This window comes from Mustela nigripes, chromosome 9 (genome assembly GCF_022355385.1).
Source record: "Mustela nigripes isolate SB6536 chromosome 9, MUSNIG.SB6536, whole genome shotgun sequence".
In the NCBI taxonomy this organism is placed as follows: Eukaryota; Metazoa; Chordata; class Mammalia; order Carnivora; family Mustelidae; genus Mustela; species Mustela nigripes.
The window spans coordinates 91161583-91175672 of NC_081565.1; the positions used below are offsets into that span (position 1 = coordinate 91161583).

At 44.5% G+C, this 14090-nt stretch overlaps 1 protein-coding gene across 2 annotated transcripts in view; it reads left to right on the forward strand.

Moving 5' to 3' along the window:
• Nucleotides 1–14090, forward strand: part of LOC132024906 (contactin-associated protein-like 3) — a 157498-nt gene that overhangs the window by 83829 nt on the left and 59579 nt on the right. The window contains exons 8-10 of one of the 2 annotated variants that reach the window (XM_059412117.1): nucleotides 237–498; nucleotides 6323–6469; nucleotides 12506–12677. In XM_059412117.1, coding sequence (XP_059268100.1) covers nucleotides 237–498; nucleotides 6323–6469; nucleotides 12506–12677 — 581 coding nt within the window. The remainder of the gene's footprint in view (nucleotides 1–236; nucleotides 499–6322; nucleotides 6470–12505; nucleotides 12678–14090) is intronic. The other variant, XM_059412116.1, reaches the window with a different exon arrangement.

Here is a 14090-nt window from a genome sequence, read left to right on the forward strand (position 1 = left end):
AAATGGAGGAGACAGAACTTCCCTAAAAGCCTCAGAAGGAGGTTTGCCCAGCCAGGACACCGTCATGGTTTGAGGGACCTGTCAGGTAACTCTGGATTGCAGCTGGATGGGGAAGCCTAGCTCTTAGGTCCTTGCTTGCTGGCGGGTTGATAGGAAACTGCGCCTCTTGGAAAACTGGCTGTTCATGAAAGCAACCCTTCTGCTCCTTCCTAAACCCCTTTCCGCTGTATTCACAGGGAAATGTGTCCTTCTCGTGCTCACACCCACAAACTGTGCCCGTGACTTTTCTGAGCTCCAGGAGTTACTTGGCTCTGCCGGGCACCGTCGGAGAGGACAAGGTGTCGGTCACTTTCCAATTCCGAACTTGGAACAGGGCAGGGCTGCTGCTGACCACTCAGTTCCAACATGGGCCAGTGGCTCTCGTGCTCGTTCTTAATGATGGAAAACTCAGGCTGAGTCTCTCCCAGCCCGGACACACGGCGAGGGATGTCACAGCAGGTAATAGGTGTTTGCTGTGACCACATGGTCCTTCTGTCCCCTCTGCATGAAATGAGTGACTGAATCAGTAAGATAACTTGTAATCCTTCTAGAGGGAACTAGAGTTCTTTTACCTTTGCACTAGGTACCTCCAGGCTGTTGGCGTGTGAGTCGGTGTGACCCGAAGTTAGCTGCAGATCACACATACCTCTCAAAAAGTTTAAAAAATAGGGCGCCTGGGTGGCTCAGTGGGTTAAGCCTCTGCCATCGGCTCAGGTCATGATTGCAGGGTCCTGGGATCAAGCCCCGCATCGCATCGGACTCTCTGCTCAGCAGGGAGCCTGCTTCCTCCTCTCTCTCTGCCTGCCTCTCTGCCTACTTGTGATGTCTCTCTGTCAAATAAATAAATAAAATATTTTTTAAAAGTTTAAAAAATAACCTAGTTATCAACTGTTGGTGGGGAGTTGGCAGTCCACGTGAAACACTGGAGAACAGTAGCCTAAGTCGGAGTCCTGACAAAAGAGTTTCCTTATCCAATCTTTGGAGCCTATACGCACACCAATCATAATATTTGAAGTTACGATTTTTCCTAGATTTTCTGTTCCTTCAGGAATCCCTGTTTTGGATAAGGCTTCTTATAACTATGGGTGAATGTTCTGCTTGACTTCCAAGAAGGACCCACATTTCTAAACTCCCTTCCAGGGTCATGTTATCCTTGGAGTCTGGGGACTGTTTTGCCTTAGAGTGCTGGTGAAAATGTAAAGCCAGGTGGGTGTCATTCCACGAGTGTTGACTACGGAAGAAACACCTTGCCTAGCCCAGGTTACCAGGTCGGGATTGAAAGCCGGGAATGAAACGTAGCTCTTTGTTGCTCTTTATAAATAAAAGAAAAAATATGACCACCAGCATAGGGAATTCCCTTGTGGACCTCAGAAGATTAGCACAATCAAGGAGTGTCAAGTCAAATCTTGAATATTGCTTCACTCTTGGTTTGTGTAGATTTACAAGTTGCATGCCTTATTAACGAAGAGATGAGGTTTTGCTGTTGTTTCACGTGAGTACACACCGTTCTGCCTTCCAACACACTGGGATTAGTTATTTAGCTTTTTTTTGAAGGCTGGCACTGAAATATTATAGGAATATTTTATTGAATTGATTTTTTAAGCTTTCACTGGGTAACACATTAATTTTTGGAAACAAACCAGAGGTGCATTTTTCTTGCTGCTTTTTTTTAGAAGCATTTGAGGAGTGGTTTTTTTTTTTTTTTTTTTAACCTTTGAAATACAGGCCTGCCTCCGAGATACTCAGGTTTGGTTCCAGACCACCCAAATACAACAAATATTGCAATAAAGTGAACCAAATGGATTTTTTTTTTGGCTTCCCCATGCATATAAAAGTTATGTCTGCAGTATACCATGGTGTGTTAAATGTGCAGGAACTTTATGTCTGGAAAAATAATATATACACCTTAATTTAAAAAAATATTCTATTGCAAGACAGGGAACAACATGTGTTGGAGGGCATGTGGAGAAAGGGGAACCCTCTTATACTGTTGGTGGGAATGCAAGTTGGTGCAGCCTCTTTGGAGAACACTGTGGAGATTCCTCAAGAAATTAAAAATAGAGCTTCCCTATGACCCTGCAATTGCACTACTGGATATTTTCCCCAAAGATAGAGATGTAGTGAAAAGAAGGGCCATCTGTACCCCAATGTTTATAGCAGCAAGGGCCATAGTCACCAAACTGTGGAAAGAGCCAAGATGCCCTTCAACGGACGAATGGATAAGGAAGATGTGGTCCATATACACTATGGAGTATGATGCCTCCATCAGAAACGACGAATACCCAACTTTTGTAGCAACATGGACGGGACTGGAAGAGATGATGCTGAGTGAAATAAGTCAAGCAGAGAGAGTCAATTATCATATGGTTTCACTTATGTGTGGAGCATTACAAATAACATGGAGGACATGGGGTGTTAGAGAGGAGAAGGGAGTTGGGGGAAATTGGAAGGGGAGGTGAACCATGAGAGACTATGGATTCTGAAAACCAATCTGAGGGGTTTGAAGTGGCGGGGGGTGGGAGGTTGGGGTACCAGGTGGTGGGTATCAGAGAGGGCACGATTGCATGGAGCACTGGGTGTGGTGCAAAAATAATGAATACTGTTATGCTGAAAATAAATAAAAAATAAAAAAATACTCTATTGCTAAGAAATGGTGCCGCATGAGCCTTCAGCGAGTTGTAGTCATGGATCACAGATCAGCATCACAAATGTCACAGTGATGAAAAAGTCTGAAGGATCATGACACAGAGGCACAGAATGAGCTGATGCTGTTGGAAAAATGTCCCTGAGTGATGCGCTCCAGGCAGGGGGCCACGAGCCTTCAGCTGGAGAAAGGTGTGTCTGCGTGGCACAGAAAGTGAGGAAGAGGAGACAGATGGTGACTGGTTTTCATTCCAAACCTTGGATGAAGTGCGAAAGCACCTACCAAACCAAGAACTGAAGTTTAAAGGCTGAGTGAGATGTAACCCTGGATGCCAGGAAAGGACACCTGGTCATCATTCACCCTGCTTCCAGCTTTTGGGTCCTTTTTCCAAGTAGTTACCTCACTGTGTTTGTGAAGGCATCTAGAAAGGTCCAGAGTGTACAATCTAGTGTCTGTGTGCTTGTGGAGCTGGGCTAGTGGAGCGTGGTGGGAACAGAAGGTCAGTGAGGGGGAGGGGAGCGTGCATTCCATTTCTGTCGGAAAAGATACAGTCCTCCCTTTCCAGAAGGGCCTTGACTGCCCAGGGCATGTTCCCTGTGATTAGGATGGATTTTACACAAGCTGGTGGGAGGGCTGTGTGAGAGGACTCACCTCCCAGGCCCATTTCCAGAACCACCTCTGGGCTGCTAGGGCTGATGGGCTTGAAAAGTGCCACCTGTGTTCTCCCCAAGCCTCAGGTCCTCATCTTTGGAGTGACACTAGTGTGACTGATGGTAGAAGCAATGATGTTGAGCCTACAGACCATGAGCCCAGGGTCTGCTAGTCAGCAGTTACTCCAAAACCTTTAGTTCTCATTATTCCAAAACTAGTTCCAAGACCATCACCCCCCCCCCCCCCAAAGACAGAAGCCTTTGTGGAGCTGGGGGGTGGGTGGGAGAATGAGCATCGGGTTCTCAGCACAAATCAAAACACCCCCGCCCCTCCCTCCTCCATCCATCCTTTGACTGTAAGTGCTGCCTGGGAGACAGGCGTTCGTTCCGCCGGAAGTGGGGAGGGTAGAAGACACACAAAAGAAACACACAGGGTGAGAATTATAATGGGGAGAAACAGAATGATCATAAGAGCAGGCATTTCATTTTTAAATGAGAATGTCAAATTTTATTAAAAACGGTCTTTTATTATAGAGGTAAATGGCATCTGTTACCCATTCAAGGAGATATTCCGGAGTGTTTTCTGCAAGTTCTCCCCGGAAATAACTCTATGTCCTAGATAGGTGGGTAGATGGGGGGGGAGGGAGGAGACAGGAGGGAATTTTAACATCAGATTTTATTTGATTTTTTTTAAAGATTTTATTTATTTATTTGACACACAGAGAGAGATCACAAGTAGGCAGAGAGGCAGGCAGAGAGAGAGAGGGAAGCCGTCTCCCCGCTGAGCCAAGAGCCCGATATGGGGCTCGATCCCCAGGGCAGAGGCTTAACCCACTGAGGCACCCAGGTGCCCCATTCACATCAGATTTTAAATGGATTATCCTGACAGATAATGTTAGGTAAACTTCAAAATAAATACCGAATGACAAGAGTGGAAGGGACACTCCCAGGTTCTTGTTTGTGGATTCCTTCAGCTCCAGGACTGGAGGATTTCCTTCAGGACCAGTGCCATAATGTAGGTCTTGAGTATCTAACCGTAATCCTCTGGATTCTGATGTCAACTTTCTTATCATTGCTCATGAACATAACCCATGTGGGGTCCTTGCAACAGTTCTGGATTCACAAATGTGACACAGAAAGTGAGAGATGTGTGTACATGACAAAGAGCTAAAGTCCCTGAAAGGGAGTGCTGGGAAGTACCGTCGCTCCTATTTCACAGTCTGAGAGGAGCAGCGGCATCACGGTTTTTACAGTAGGGCCTATGACTTTCTGGGTCAGGCCAGAAACATATTCCTATGCACCGCATCTTGAATCCATGTCAACGTCACTGATGAGAAATGAAGCCAAGGCAAAAAAAAAAAAAAGCTGTATTTTCATTTTAAATTGCAGTACCGTTGACATATTAAAGAGAATTGGAGGGACATGGATTTACAGGGTTGATTAGGTTCCTTGGGCCAAACTCTGATACTAAACTAAATAAGCCTGTTAACTTTCTACCAGAAACATGGCCCCATACCCCCATGAACTAGAAAATAACTTCTGACCCTTGCAGGTTGACTTCCAAACTCACAGGCTCTAAGCAGTTGGCACCTTTCTCATTTGCAAGAGGTATAGGCTAATATATTAGGACAATTCCCCAAGACCATCATATTAGAGTCAGGCAGGCTCATTCGCGAGCTTGGGCACAACATCAAAGAAATCAAGAGTCTCACTTTGTTGTTTTCAATGAGCTGAACAGTTTGTTTCTGACCTGTTTCCCTGTTGGGCAAGACAATTTCTAGAGATTCCAATTATTCACTGTGCTCCTTCAGAAGAACAGCAGGTGTCTCTGGGGCCACGACAGAGTCCCTTGCCTTTGAACGAATGACTCGCTTTGGCTAATGGAAAATGGGCATGAAGGCAAACACAATTCCCCCATCGAAAGTTAATGTTAACATTTGAAAATATTTCCTACTGGTTTTTGTCCAATTTTAGACAGTGATTGAGTATGCACACACACCCATACACATCCACATACACTTTAATGTGATGCTTTCTAAACTTTACATTTTTTCTATGAATTTTCATGTTTTAGTAATATTTAAGTTGCTGATACAGCAACTTATCAATATAAAGAGTTATATTGATATATACGATATATTTTTCTAAAGAGTCTACCAAGACTATATATAGTAATAATATATGAAAGTAGGGACAAGATTTTATTTTTATAAAAACAATTTTGGAAAATCTTATCATTCTTAATATCCTAAAGTATTAACAAACTAGAAGAGGGGGAAGTGCGCCGTGTGCCAGGGGACTAGGATATTTGCTCATTTTAAGGTTGTTCAGGATCCTGTTGTGTTAACCCTTTAAAGCCTGAGCACTGGGAGAAACTAAGATCGTGCTGTCCAGGGCAGAATGTTTGCAATGTCCACTCTTGATTCTTCCTTTCCTCTTCAATTCAGCTTTCTTCCTTTTCTCTTTTTTCCTTCCTGTACTTTTCTGATTTAACCGAGTGATGAGAAAGTGAAACAGAGTCATTGCCCTGTGCACATATGTCTTAATACTCTTAACTGACCACAGTGATTTTTGCTAGAATCTAATTTGTGTTAGAACGTGACTAGCCAATCTATGACTGTGGGAGGGCAGAGGCAAGGGCCCGCTGGAACCGCACATTCACTCAATGAGCCTCTCTCCACAGGCAACCCCTTCCTCCTAGAGAAACATGACCAGGATACCACATCATCTCATTGCCTGTTAAGAACCCCCCAAGCCCACATCTGTCCCAAGCCTCTCTCTTTCTCTCAGAGAGGCCCAGCTGTCCTCTGTGGTGTGTCTCCATTGCCCAGCCAGCTAAATAACCTGGGGGGTTTCAGGTGAGTTCAAACTTCAGGTGGAGTTTCATAGGGTGTCTAAGATCATGATTGTATTGTTTTCAAGCATGGCTTTGTGTAGCTGCATCTATAGGGTTTTTAGCAATCTCTGACCCGATTTTGTTTACTTCCAGGTGCTGGATTAAGTGATGGGCAGTGGCATTCAGTGTCCCTCTCGTTGAAAGGAAATGACCTGAGTGTGATGGTGGATGGTGAGGCAGCCTCTGTGGCTCACTCCCTGCGTGGGCAGATTGATTCAGGGGACACCTATTATTTGGGCGGTAAGTGAAAGGAACTGGTGGTGCTGGCAATCAAACCATCCTTGTCTTTCCAGCTCCTGACTTCTGAGACAACCAGCAATTTTAAATGAAGGTTAATACTGAAGAGTGAGCTTTCTCTTTCAGTTCTGTCAATGAGAATGTCAAGCAAAGACAATAAATTTTGCTTAAGGATTTATTTACTTATTTTAGAGCGAGAGAGAGCATGAGTGGGAGTGACAGAGGGAGAGGGAGAGAGGATCCCAAGCAGATTCCCATTGAGTGCAGAGCCCAACATGGGCTCTATCTCGTGACCCTGAGATCATGACCTGAGCCGAAACCAAGAATAGGGTGCTTAACCTACTGTGCCACCCAGGCGCCCCTGACAAAGGTGGTAAATTATGGCCTAAAACACAAGTCTATGGGGGGCCTTGAATTTATGGGGGTCTTGAATTTAGCACTTGTTTAGCACTTGTTTTCACTGCCGTCACCTGGAAAGCTTCCAGAATGCTAGGGCCTGTCTCTGTCCCTAGAGATCTGCTTTCTCTGGCTCTGACACCCGGGGAGTGGGCTCTCCAGGTGACTCTGTGCAGGCCACTCTGAGGGTCCTCGCTCTCTGTCTCTTACCTTTTGTGCTTCACTGTAGAGTATTTTGGGGAGGCCAAATAACCCTTAGAATCTTTCCTTCAGGTGTTTTTATGCGACAGTTTCCTTGTTGCATGTGGGCGGTCTACTTTTTGTCAGCTGCTCTCCTCCCTGGGTGGCCCAGGTCCTCTGGTGTGGCCTGGGAGTCACCCATGGCAGCACCACTTTCAAGCCTGTCACAGGTGCAGACGTAACTCCCCTGACTTCTTGAGCCAGAATCTGCATTTCCCCAAGATCCCCAGCTGCTCTGTTGCCCTAAACGTTCAGGAAGGGTCCTGTTGCCCACTGTGTACACCTACACCAGAGCAAGAGAGGAACTTAAAGGCTACAGACACTCACTCACTACCTCGTGGTGAACTTTACCAAGACAACACCAGGCCATCACCCCAACTGTGGGAGACGGCGGGTTTGCCTGTTCGGTAGAACTTCGACCGAGTCTGTGCAGGATCCATGCAGCCAGGGAGGGGGGCTCCTGAGGGTAACAAATGTCCATTCTGAGGCATCCGTGTGAAAAGACTGAGCCACAAGAAGCTTAGGCCTGTCAGTTGTGAGACGTCCTTCTAATCCTGGCTGGAAGCTGTCCTTGCTCTTTCGCATTTTATGGTTGTTTGTTTCCAAAATAAGTTTGAGGTCATGGTGGAGATAACTTGATAGCCCAAAAGGAAAGTATAAAATCCTCCCAAAGAGTTGACAGTAAGCCCACACAGGGTGTTTAGTCTTCCAAGCCCCCTGAAGCAAGCATCACTGTGAGCGTGGAGCGGTGCCAGGAGCATTAGAACGTTGGATTGCTTGCTCTACCCCCCCTGCCAAATACGGTGCACCTCTGACCCAGACAGGTTCTTAAACCTGCTTATGACAGGGCGCCTGGGTGGCTCAGTGGGTTAAAGCCTCTGCCTTCGGCTCAGGTCATGATCTCAGGGTCCTGAGATTGAGCCCCACGTTGGGCTCTCTGCTCAGCAGAGAACCTGCTTCCCCCCTCTTTCTGCTTGCTGCTCTGCCTGCTTGTGATCTCTCCCTCTCTCTGTAAAATTAAAAAAAAAAAAAAAACCTGCTTATGACAGATTTTAGAGCTCTGCGGAGGAGCGGATTCCTTGAAAACCAAATAAAGAATTTACCCAGGGGCTGTAACTTAAAACATAAAAGATTTTGAAGCACTAAAAGGGACAGGAAGAAAAATCCTTGCTGTATTGTTTAATGGTGCAAAATGGAATGCTTGTTATTTTGTATTAAAAAGTAAAAAAAAACAAAACAACAAAAAAAAATCTTTCTAAAACCACAGAGTCTTCTCTCAGAGCTTCGGGCATGTTCCAAATGTGCAACGCACAGCTGCATGAGAACAAGTACCTTCCATAAATACTTACATGTGATGTGATATGAGGTCATTTTGTAATCCATGTATGCATTTTAAAATACTGCTCATGTTTCTTGAAAGAGTGTTTGTGGGCTAACCCCCTAATGTACACAATTAAACACTACAATGCTTTTAATGTCTCCCTCTTCTCTAAATTCTCACCCCCCAGTAAGAATTACCCTGCCTCCCTTTTTACTAATCTTTGATCACCTTTTTATATATATATTTTTTAATTTTTTTATTTTTTATAAACATATAATATATTTTTATCCCCAGGGGTACACGTCTGTGAATCGCCAGGTTTACACACTTCACAGCACTCACCAAAGCACATACCCTCCCCAATGTCCATAATCCCACCCCCTTCTCCCAATCCCCTCCCCCCAGCAACCCTCAGTTTGTTTTGTGAGATTAAGAGTCACTTATGGTTTGTCTCCCTCCCGATCCCATCTTGTTTCATTGATTCTACTCGTACCCACTTAACCCCCATGTTGCATCACGACTTCCTCATATCAGGGAGATCATAGGATAGTTGTCTTTCTCTGCTTGACACGGCAATGTGGATGGAACTAGAGCTTATCATGCTTAGTGAAATAAGTCAATCGGAGAAACAACTTTTTATGTTTTAATCAATGTGTAGCACCATGTCAGTTTCAGATGTGAGCATATGACTCAGTGTTTGTATACATTAGAAAATAATCCCACAATAACTAGTTAATATCACCACCATACATAGTTATAATTTTTCTTGTCATGAAAATTTTATGGCCTACTTTCTTAGTAACTTTTAAATAGACAATAAGGCATTATTAGCTGTAATAACCATGCAGTACGTTGCATCCTTATGACTTATTTATTTTACAACTGGAAGTTTGTAATTTTTAATGTATTGCTTTTCTTTAGAACCTATATCCATGTAGGTGACTTCACACAGTAGTGTTTTGTGTTCCCTTGCTTTTCAGTTTATGCATAGGGCCCTAACGTGTGCCTTCTTCTGGGTTCTTTTTATTGTTATTGCTGTCACTGTTCTAGATTAATTTTGGAGATCCAACCCTGGCAGTACTTATAGGTAAAGTTAATTAATTTTAACTGCCCTGTGGGTTTGATGTGTATGACACCATGTTTCATTTATTAAATCTGCTGTCCCGTTTTACTGTTGAGCAACAACTTGATGGTGCCCATTTTTTTGCTATTATAAAAGATGTGATAAATATCCTATAGCTGCCAAGAATCATCTTGCCAGTGATTTTAAAATTTTCCTTATGTACAAACTATCAAGCTTTCCTAATATGCATAATCAATTCAATGAAACAACCTTTGGTTGTTTCCAGCCTTTGGTCTATGAAAGGACCCTAGAGATTTGGAGGCAATGTATTGGAAAAAAAAAGCATAATAGGCTTTTCTTATGTGTTTTCATAAAATTGTGTTGATGTGCAGAAAAACTGTCTCGTTAGTATAGTTTCTGATAACAAATTGTGTCTCTAAGATAAGTGGAATTACAAAGTTTAAACATCCCATGAGAGAGTATAATGACTTTTCTTCATTACCAGTTTGCTATTTTTTGGTTGTGATTAAAATTTGGCACTGAATGGCAAAAGTAGTGTAAGATCTTGCAGTCACAGCACGTTATCTATAACTAATGTGTAAATTCAGAATGACTTGTACGTACTCCGCTGTAAACACCACTTGATTCCTACAGAGCAGTTCCAGGCACTGATTCAAACCAACATATTCAACTCTCCTTTTTATACCAACATAACAGCATCTTTTTTTCCTGGAGAAGGAATTTACACTTTCCAACCAACCCAGCTAATGCCATCACCAAGCTGGAGCAAACACTCAAAACCAAAACACCCCCATTTACTGATGTTAAATAAGAAGATGACCGTTGTTTCTTGTGAAGGAAAAGCAGGAGAGGCAGGTCTAGGACCAGTGAACATGCAGCCCGATTCTCAGTCGATGTGCTGTGCTCAAAGCTGTATGCACAGGGGAAGAATTCCTTGTTCAGAGCCCCTCATCTGTATGGTGTGTTGGACTCCCCAGCTCTGTTCTGGGGAAAGGGGGGGGCAGGTCAGCTTCAAATTGAGTGGGAACTTTGAGACCCAAAAATGTCAATGCCAGAGATGTTTTATCCAGCCCCAAGAATGGTGTATGCCAGTGTCTCTTTAATTATCTTCTTAATGGACGTCCATTGGGACCGGAATATGCATTGTGATAACAGGGAAATCCACTTTATCCAGTCCATGCTCCGTAGCAGTATGCGGTATTCATGGCAGCCAGTGCCCCATGTTCCGAGACCCTCCTTAGCCCGTTCTCTTGACAGAGGCTCAGTGGCAAGTCCCTGCTCACCATGTGGTCAGTGACTCTTTGTTGCCATGCTTTCCCATTAGAGCAGACTAGGGCATCTTCCTATTACAGTTAGGGTGGCCATATAATTTATTGTCCAAACCAGGATGCTTTAGCAAATGGAGGGGATGATCTCGATAATTATGACAGGACAGCAGGCATAAAGCAGGGCTCTGTGTCTCTTTTCATGACAAAGTTCCTCGCGCAGATTCGTAGCCTTTTTACATGTGGTGCAGATTCCCCTTTTCCCTTTTATATTTCTCCTGTGTGAGTTTTGTAAATTGTTCTTCTGACAACAGTTTCACTCTACCCTACCATCCACAGAGTTCAGTGTCTGCCAGGGAGGGTAGTGGGAAGCTGCTGCCCTCTGGATTCCTTCTGTGGAATCGTGGTGCTGTCCACCAGCACACATGCCCTGTAGAGCTGGGAAACATCAAATGACGCTCAGTCTCTCTAGGGTCCTTGTGTGTGTGAGGCCTTAGCAGACCAGGGAACAATGACGTCTGTAACGAGGTCTCACCTCATGACCCATTCTGGGGTTGTGCCATCCAGTGACAATTTCTCTGTCATCCTCAGAGGCATTATGGTTTGCAACTGTAGAAGATAACCTGAGGTGGATTCAAATTTTTAAGGGTGTTTTGGAGCAAAACCTGATCAGAATCACACAACACCAAAGTCGAAGTTGTCAGGAGTGCTCCGTGGGCAGGAGCCGGGGAAGGGCTCCCAGAGAGGAGAGGCGGCAGCAAAAAGAGGAATTACTGATCGGCACTGGCTGAAATCGGGGGTGGCTGTCTGGGTCCGCTGTCCGTAGGTTCCGGTTTCAGAGCCTTGACGAGCCACACGAAGCCACCCAGAAATCAAACTCATTTACAGCCTCAGACTCTGGTTTGCTGTCTTGGGCCACTAAAGCTTTTGGTGAGTCATCATGGTCTGATGGCCTTTTTTCTTCATTAATTTAACAGTAATTTACAGCAAGCCAATTAGTGAATGCAGCAGAACTTGTAAAAATTTACTATTATTGAAAACAGCTAAAGCTCATTTCTTCTTGCATGGGGTGCTCCAGGATGCTAACTTTTCTCCGTTATTCTCAGGGCCGTATTGTTGAGATACTTGTTAAGTGTGTGTGTGTGTGTGTGTGTGTGTGTGTGTGTGAAAAGGTTTTTGACTAAAATGCTTCATTCAGAAACAGTTGGAAACGTAAGTCATTTACACTGTCGTTAGATGTCTCTGACCGTGTATGGTCAAACCTTGTTTTAACTGTGACGATGTGCTTACACATGCACGCCCAGAGTAGGAATCTCACATACATAATTATTTCTCAAGCATTTTAAGTTTCGTAGGTCCTAGTAGGCCTGAGATTTTTTCTTTCTGATTTTGTTATCCCATGGCCTTTACTTCATATAGTTTAATATCATGCTGAAAGGACCAATTTCTCTGGACGGTTTCAAAAGAGAAATTAAACTCAGCTTAGGCCTTGACTCTACTGGTAGAGTCTACCTTCGGCTCATCTGTCCACCAGCCTGGCTTGAATTGTTATTTCTGTGCTTTACCAAAACCAGTAGCGTCTGTTCTCAGCCGTCCACCGCCCCGTCCATGAGGAAGCGTAATCTTCAGGCGTCTGCGAGCAGGAGGCGACGAACTTGCGCGTACAGAATACAGACGGCTGTTTCGGTCACGACTGTTGACTTTCTCCTTTGTGTGTCTCCATGTTCATTCAGGCTGTCCTGACCGCAGCTCTGGCCCTGGATGCGGAGGTCCCCTGGCCGGGTTTCAGGGCTGCCTGAGGCTCATCTCCATTGGCGACAAGGCGGTGGACCCCATCACAGTACAGCAGGGGTCGCTGGGGACTTTCCGTGACCTCCAGATAGACACCTGTGGCCTCACTGACAGGTAAAGCTGTCCCAGGTCATTTTGGCATTCCTGATGTCAAAATTTTTGGATAGTGGGTTAAGAACAAATGAGCCACTGAGGGAGAGCACCTCCTTCTAGCCCCTTCTCCTACCTGAGAGCCAACCCATGTGGAAAACTATCATTAATTAAAAACTAGAAAATGACCCTGCTTAATTTCAAACTGTTGCTCCTTTCAGATGGTGTCTTCTTAGAAGATGCAGTCGTGAGTTTTCCTTGTGTGTGTCCCCAAGCCACTTAGTTTTTACAGAATCCTGTTCATGGTGCCATAATTGTTGATGAGTGTAAATACTGATGAATAAAAATACTTCTAAAAATTCTTTCATGGCACAAAACAGATTAGAATATTCTAGAAAGATGATGAATCGTTGAGGACCAGGAGGTTGAAAGCCACATGTGGTCATCGGGATTCACCCCATGTTCCCTTCTCTATGTAGAAAATGAAAAGTAACTCTTCCCCTAGAAGGGTCTCAGCCTCAGGGATTCCTAATCACACAAACACAAGGAGGAACGGAGGGAACCCAGTTACCACACACTGAGCACGGTACCAGTCAGTGAGGACATAGTGGGGGACGAGTGCAACGTGACGAGACACAAACTTCCCGCTCTAAAGTAAGTAAGTGTGGAGATGTAGCAAGCTGCATGATGACTGTAGTGAATACTGTCTGCATCTTTGAAAGTCACGGGGGATCTTGAAAGTCCTCATCGCAAGAAAGAACTTTTTGTGACTGTGTGTGGTGCTGGATGTTAGTGAGGCTTATCGTGGTGATCACGTCACAAGATACACAAATATTGACTCATTCTATTGCACACCTGAAACTAACATAATGTTTTAAGTCAATTATACCTCAATTTAAAAAAAGAAAAAGAGGGGCGCCTGGGTGGCTCAGTTGTTTAAGCCGCTGCCTTCGGCTCAGGTCATGATCTCAGGGTGCTGGGATCGAGTCCCGCATCGGGCTCTCTGCTCAGCAGGAAGCCTGCTTCCCTCTGTCTCTCTCTGGCTGCCTCTCCATCTACTTGTGATTTCTCTCTGTCAAATGAATAAATAAATAAATAAATAAATAAAATCTTAAAAAAAAAAAGAAAAAGAAAGAAAACTCCCGAAACCATAGGACATTAAAATCATGAAGTCTTGCAACTTTATTCAAACTGTCTTGTTTGTCACACTCTTGGACTTTCAGGTTTTCTAGCTAAAAGGGATGGCTTAGCGTGATGACATTAAAGTTTTCTGTGCCTGGTATGTCTGCCCTTCCTGAAGTGGGACTGCCTTACGTTCCTGTCGAATAAGCGGGCACACTCCAGACACCCTCCCACATCTGTGTGTGGCCAGCCTCTTCCGAGTTCATGCTGTACAAGGTGCTTTGTGCAGCAGATCTGTTCCCAGTTTAGCGGCAC